The following is a 6,874-nucleotide window of genomic DNA, read 5'->3' as shown; positions in this document are numbered from 1 at the left end:
GAAAACCACTGTTCTAGAGCCACATAGAATATCGTGCAGGATAGATCGTCGCCTTGTCGAAGCCTCCTGCGCGGTTCGAATGAACTCGACAATTCACCCGAAATTCGCACACAGCACTGCGTCCCATCCTCCGTTGCCTGGTCAGTCTGGTCAGCTTCTCGAGAAAACCTTTCTCGTCCATGATTTTCCAAAGCTTGTCGATGAAGTCGATGAATAGATGGTGTGTAAGGATTTGGGGTAGTGGGATTTGCCGTAGTCGCAGTGAACTCTATTCTAGAAGGAAAAAAATTATCGATCTCTACATACTTGAGAGCTTCGTTATTCTAGCGATTGCTATCGCTGATGTTACAAGTTACAAGCATGTCTCTCATACATGGATCTTATGATGAGAGAAAAAAGAGGGCATATACTGGGTTGGGATGCCACAGTGCCAAGATCTGGTCCATCGTAGACCGTCCCTCCATGAAGCCGACCTGATGAAGCAGCGGAGTAGAATTCGGGACAACACTTTATAGCCGGCATTGAGGACAGTGATCGCTCGGTAGTTCTCATAATCCAATTCATCGCCCTTCCTGTAGAAGGGGCATATTACCCTCTCCTTCCACTCCTCCGGTAGATGTTATTTGTCCCAAATCCGGACCTTCAACCGGTGTAGGCAATCGACCAGCTTGTCCGGGCGCATTTTGATGAGTTCAACTGCGATTCCATCATTCCCAGCCGAGTTATTGCTATTCAGCATCCTTAACCTCATTCATCGTGGTGATATAATTGGTTTGAATCTTGAATTCCAGCCATTAGTTCGTCAAAAACTACTCCAAGATCTTTCATAAATTCTACTCGCGCGATTTTCTTGCTGTGGACAAAATAATTGGCTCATAAAAGGTGTTGCTTGCGTCAAAACAAAATTACTACTCCATTTATTTCAGGCACCCAAGATTGGGCGAGAAAATGAGAGGAACATTCTGCCGTTTGAACGGAAAGTTTTTGTTCTGCCCAGTAATTGCGGAACCAATCCAGCAAAGAATCCTAAAATCCATTATGTCAAGTTTGACGATGGCTTTGTGTCGTTGATAGCTTTGTCGAAGGCAGGCGTTTATGACGTCAGTTTGTGATTCCGTGTCAAAGCTCAATTTAAGGTTTAATTTAAATCGATCAGTTTGACGATTGCACACGAAGCTGAAATCCCTTGATTATTTCTAGCTCATGATTTCTTTCTAATAAGTTTAAAACCAGCGAGATTTCACTATAAAATAACATATTTTATAATACTTTACCCATCTGGTATGTACATGGTCCATCAAACCATCATCATTCCCCTGTTTTCCACAAACATCTTCATGCCACCGGAATAACTTCGGAAGGTCCTTGTTGATGAAGTTCCGCAGCCTTCTCGACGATTTGCTGCCGAAAGACTCGCTCACGGAACAGCAACCACCAATGATATCCATAGGCCCCAGCCACAATCATTCCAATAACGCCGGCCAAAATGTTCGTCTTCGGATTGTAGAACCCAACGAAGCTGGCCAACATCCCGAATGACAAACTGTAGTACAACAGCGCCATTCCACTGCAATAGAACAACATCAGCCGATCGAAGTTGTAACCGGCGGTCGTCAGAAACTTTTTGATATTTTCCCCATTAGTGATTTCATCCCACAGCAGCACCCCGGTCACAATCGGCGCGTTGAAGGTCACGAACAGAAACAGGTACTCGACGCAGGCGTCCTGATAACGCGGACGGATCAACACCATCGCAAAGATACTCAAAACCTGGAGGAGAAAAAATCGTTTAAAAGCGAAATTTCACGGATGTTAGTAGACTTACAATTTGAGCCACCTTCAACCGGCCAATGCGATTGGTGAGGTAGCCATTTGTGACTCCAGGGCCGTTATCAAAGTTCCGTCTCGGTTGAATCCGGGGGGACGACGGCACTTGTGGTTCCGATTTTTCCGGCTTGCAGCCGTCATCATCTCCAATCGCTAGAACAGCCGTCATCGGTGGGAGAGCTTCTCAAGTTCAACAAACAGAGTAAAAAAACACGTCGCGTTCGGCCGACGGTAATTGCTCGTTTGTGTCCACAGCCAGATGGTTTCTAGTAGGTATAGGTACCTATTACTAGACTTGAAGATGTGTGTAGGTGATTGTGGTGAATTGGTACGTTTTTTTTTCGCTCCCCGTCATTACTGCGCGCTAACTAAATGGCGTTTTCTGCTGTCGTCGACCGTATGAGAATTGTAATGAACGCTTTAGAGCTGATACCTGGTCGGTTAAAGTTTCAAATGTATGAATGACTGTTTGCATTTTTGATCGAGTTTATTGATTAGTCTGGGAACCAAGCTACCTGGCATTCAAGAATGATAATTTTAGTGTGAAACAAAATTACTCTTTTCCATGCTTTTTGTATAGTTTAGAAACCTAGACTTTAACGTTTGTTAAAAAAATCATCTTTTGATGTAAAAATGCTTGCAATTTATTCGTTATAGTTTAAAAAACGGGAACACTTTTTCTTCAAGTCAAAATATACTTATTTTATTGCTTAAGCACTGTACTAAAAAAAAACAACAGGAAATTTATGAAATTTTCAATGAAACTACCTGTTAACGTAATACTTGTGTTGATCTTAGTAATCAGAGAATACTAGATTAGATCACAGTAGTCCGATGTTAGAGAATTTGGAAAAAAACACTCTTGGTAAGCATCCCGTTCAAACCACTTGTGTTTTTCAATACTCTACAAGTAGGGTAACGGACTTATTTTGGTCCACCTTGTCTAGCTGTCTTATTAAGCAACTAATAATGAAAAAAATTAGTGCATTACATTAAGTGCCCGGGCTTCAACAATATTTGCTAAAAAATTTCATGATTAGTTGTTTTATAAGAGAGCTAGACAAGATGGTCCAAAATTGGTTCTCTGGTCCAAAATAAGTCCGTTACCCTAATAAGTAAGAAAATTTTCCACACGTGGTGAAAATTTTCGGTTTCGGCAAGAGGATGACTGAACAAGGCAGATCGAACGGCCAACAAGCGCGAAACGGGGCAATTGCCCCGAATTCCAAGGACACACAACGATTACGAGAAAGCAGATTGCAGGTGGCAGCATTTCCCTACCTCTGTCGGAACGATTGCGTAGCCAAGAAATTTACAGCTCTTGGACATTTGCGATGAAATTGGTGCTCATCCTTGAAGGAAAATGAGCAGCAATTACGGCTGAAGGACCACCCAGGCAATTGCCGGAATTGCTCGCGTATGTGGGATGCCCGAGAACTTGGAGAACGGTTGCCATGGACCGAGTGAATTGGAGGAATGTTGTTCGTCATGTTATGTCGTGAGACAGAACACCATGTAAATAAAATAAAATAAATAACGTGTGATTCTATTAAGCAACTTATAACCTCAAGGATTTCTTTCGCTTCGTTATTTCTCTGGCGAAAAACGAACAACCATAGCTTTTTTTATATTTGAGAGTTAAATTTATTGCTTTCTACAGAAAATGTTCAAATTAGCTGGCTCTTATCGGTCTACTCACTCAACTAATCATCATTTATCACTTGTTCGCATGACGACGACTTATTGTTCCAAGTTTTATTTTTATGCATCATTTCGCCGAATTAAAATTTTTCCCCAAACAATCCTTCTTTTACCCGTTCAATCTTCAAAAGGCTTTCTTCCATCTTTTGATCGTAAATCAATCGGTGACCGCCTCAATTTGTTAGATCCTAATCAGCGTTCTTTCTTTTTATAAGTCGTTCCCGAGGTTCACCGCACGCTACTGTTTGTTTATATCTATTTTAGTTATAATACACTCTTCTATTACTGCATTAGTTTTTCTTTACCTCGGATCACCTTTAGTTTTGTTTTATTTTTTGTTTTTAATATTAATTTTGTTACTTCAAGCTAAGCTAGTTATGAATTTATATTAAGTTATTTTAATCTTTCACAGAGATTTTTTGTTTATGTTTTTATATATGATTACTTGCGTTCAAATTCATACTTGTTTGAAGATTTGAATTGGGTGTATTTCATCGATTATATTGTTGGTGTTTGGTTTGAGCAAATTATTCGATCCTATATCGGAAGATTTAAGGCGCATAAAAATAAGAAACAATAAAGAGATAAACAAGAACAAATTCACATATTTTACATCGGGTTTGAACAAAAACAAAAAAATGTATCTATATTCTTTCGTTTGAGAATACTTACAATATATTATTGATAATGTTGAGTCTAGTAGCTACTATAAATCAAGAGAAAAGTGACTCACTCTCAAGTTCGTTAATCTTTCAGGAAACAACGATTCTTCTTGATACACAAATTTCTTACTTTCGAGGTTGACAAGTTAGTTACAAAGTGTAGCTTTTTTCTCGGTAGAGCTATAGTAGTATGCTTCAGAGGATTTTCGCTTTCTAGCGGTTGTGTTAATAATAATAACAACAGAGAGTAATATCACAAGCAAGAAATGGTTTAATCATCAAGAGTTTATCGCTCGCTGTTTGCATTTTATGTTTTCGAAACTAGAAAAAAATCTGGAAATAACGTCTCTGACTCATTTTTCCCCAACATTTGAGAACACTCTTATCAATTTGGAAAATGATCAACAACAGTCTTATTTTTTTACGTTCATTCACACCCCCAGAAACATTTCTTCCTTTTTCACGCTTACCCTCTAGATACACACGCGCAGCACGTCCACTTAAGCATACGTCTTAACGTTTTTTTTTTTTTCAAGCTTTAATTTCAGTTTCTCACTAGTACGACAACAAAAGCTCCCATCATCATCATCCTCATCCTTTTTCCACTCTATTGTAGGAAAGAAAATTTCTTCTACACCTTTTTTTTCTGCGGGAAGATCGTACAGTCGTCTATCAACAATAATTCCCAGACTCGTCAATTCGGCAATTTAGAGCGAATCCCGGTGCCAAACCCAGGTGTGTTTGGTGTGCGCAAAGCGGTGCGACAACCACTGTGACTCGAGCAGGTTGAAGCGATCCTCGCTGAGATACAGCGGTTTGCCGCGTCTGTAACATAAAAGGTAACATCAAATTAACAAAAATTATCCTTTTATTCGAAAACAATGATAAATTATTTTTCAATGTATGAACCACTCACTTCAAATCTCGATCTTCTTCGTCATAGTCGTCAAGATAGAGCGATCCCCACAAACAGGCCCTCCTTCCTCGAATGACGATGATATACGTGGAAGTTACCACCAGGAATATTCCCGTTCCCCCACCGCAACTGATCGAGTGCTAAAGAAGTTTAGAAAATTTGTTATAAAAATTAGAAAGTAAGAGAAATTGTCACAGCGCAAACTTACCCTAACAGCTTCGCAACACTCCTGATCCTTGCAGCACAACTGCTTCAAACAGACAATGGTTCCGCACAGCAGACAGATCGAGCTTTCCTTCGGGACGTTCAAACACTTGAGACAGGGCTGCTCGTGGTAGTACTAAAAAGAAGAAAAAAAACACTCAATCAAACTTATTCAACTGTTTCAGAATAACTCTAAACAAATTTACCGTGAACAGTCGCTCGTACTCCCGGGGTAATCTCAGCAGCCGCGGCTGCTGCCATTGGATGTGCTGATTTACAATGAGCGACCGAGCCGATTCGTAGCTGGGTCGAATATCGCGCAGCTGATCGCACCAAAACTTGGGCAGAGCCAGCTCTGTCCCGGGAAGGAAGCACAGCGCCCGGCTACCGTTGAATTTGTCCAAATCCATACTGACCGTTACTAGCTCGAGATAGTAGATCAGTCGGCTAAATTCCCACTGCGGCCCCGGAATGTCCGGTATCTCCGAATGGTAGATGTGGTGCCGCAACAAGGCGGCCACCCTCAGGAACGGTAGACATAGGGTTTGCAGTTGTTTCTCGAGCGCAACCATGTCCAGGGGTTTGTTGGCCGGGGATCCTGATTCTGTACTTCCTCCACCACCATTGGTCATAAGAACACTATCCGACCGCAGATTCCGACCACCGTCCAGATTCTGTAGCACGAACAGCATGGCCACACCGAGATTCGTTACACTACCCCGTTCCTTCTGGGCGTAGTACTTTTCCACGATTTGATCGCATTCCTCGTCCGATAGTTGCGTACACAGTTGCAGCACGATCTGATAGTACAACAGGTTGTACATGACCTTGACGATGCAAGTGAAGTAAACTAAAAAAGACAAAGAAATAAATAAGAAAATTTCAACATATCTTTGTTTAGCATGTATTATCTAACCTTGATCCAGCTGTAACGGAGCCAATAGGATGAACTTCAACATCAGCGCACAAGGATCGTTAAGAAGAGCGGGTATCGTTTCGGTACCGGCGGCGCCCGAAGTTGGCCCCACAGCTGCCGTAGAAGACGCATTACTTCCATCTTCCCACAGATCCGAAGACGACAGACCCAAAGCTGCACCGATCATGGCCGTCGCTGTAGTTGCTATCGTCGAGGACATTCCCAAACCATCCTGACCACCACCAGCTTGATTGGAAGCTAACTGGATACCGGCGAGGGTGGCCCACGAGCGCCAGGCCGGCCATTCGTCGCCAAACTTGAACCGAATCGGAGAATCGTCGTGAATCATCAGCCGCACGTGGAGCGAGAGTACGTGCAGCAGCGGAACGATGCAGTCCCGTTTGGGTTTGTAGCGCAGATCTCTCTGGGTACAGAGAGTGCCACCCCGTTGAATCACTTCCGATTCCAGGTTGATCCGGGCGATTGAGATCACGAACGAGAACAGACTTTGCAGGATAACCGGGTGATTCTTGATGTTGCGCTGGGTGCAGCTGGTCATGTTCTCCATGGCTCGACCCATTGCTTCGTAGAATTTGGTCGTCGTTGGTGGACGTTTGTTCTCTTTGATAAGATTCATAAGCTCGTTGA

At 42.3% G+C, this 6,874-nt stretch overlaps 2 protein-coding genes across 2 annotated transcripts in view; both read right to left on the bottom strand.

Annotated features, from left to right (window-relative positions):
- Positions 1-1,238: 1,238 nt before the first annotated feature.
- On the bottom strand, positions 1,239-2,103 carry LOC129738486 (CKLF-like MARVEL transmembrane domain-containing protein 4). Its single transcript, XM_055729706.1, has 2 exons — positions 1,826-2,103; positions 1,239-1,770 (listed from the first exon to the last, which is right to left on the bottom strand). Exons 1-2 carry the CDS (start codon positions 1,994-1,996, stop codon positions 1,336-1,338), a joined length of 606 nt encoding a protein of 201 aa, XP_055585681.1. The 5' UTR covers positions 1,997-2,103; the 3' UTR covers positions 1,239-1,335.
- A 1,350-nt stretch (positions 2,104-3,453) lies between these two features.
- Positions 3,454-6,874, bottom strand: part of LOC129742682 (E3 ubiquitin-protein ligase Ubr3-like) — a 103,822-nt gene continuing 100,401 nt past the window's right edge. The window contains exons 14-18 of the mRNA XM_055734623.1: positions 6,227-6,866; positions 5,517-6,160; positions 5,315-5,446; positions 5,107-5,246; positions 3,454-5,015 (exon numbers count right to left, since the gene is read on the bottom strand). Coding sequence (XP_055590598.1) covers positions 4,898-5,015; positions 5,107-5,246; positions 5,315-5,446; positions 5,517-6,160; positions 6,227-6,866 — 1,674 coding nt within the window. The 3' untranslated portion in view covers positions 3,454-4,897. The remainder of the gene's footprint in view (positions 5,016-5,106; positions 5,247-5,314; positions 5,447-5,516; positions 6,161-6,226; positions 6,867-6,874) is intronic.

This window comes from Uranotaenia lowii, chromosome 1 (genome assembly GCF_029784155.1).
Source record: "Uranotaenia lowii strain MFRU-FL chromosome 1, ASM2978415v1, whole genome shotgun sequence".
Taxonomy (NCBI): Eukaryota; Metazoa; Arthropoda; class Insecta; order Diptera; family Culicidae; genus Uranotaenia; species Uranotaenia lowii.
This window is presented reverse-complemented; position numbering and strand designations above follow the sequence as displayed.

Excerpts from the sequence above, each read along its gene's own strand:
- LOC129738486 (XM_055729706.1), bottom strand. The coding sequence starts at position 1,996 with ATGACGGCTGTTCTAGCGATTGGAGATGATGACGGCTGCAAGCCGGAA. Across the intron at positions 1,771-1,825 it reads GGTTGAAGGTGGCTCAAATT|GTTTTGAGTATCTTTGCGAT; the intron begins GTAAGTCTACTA and ends TTTCTCCTCCAG.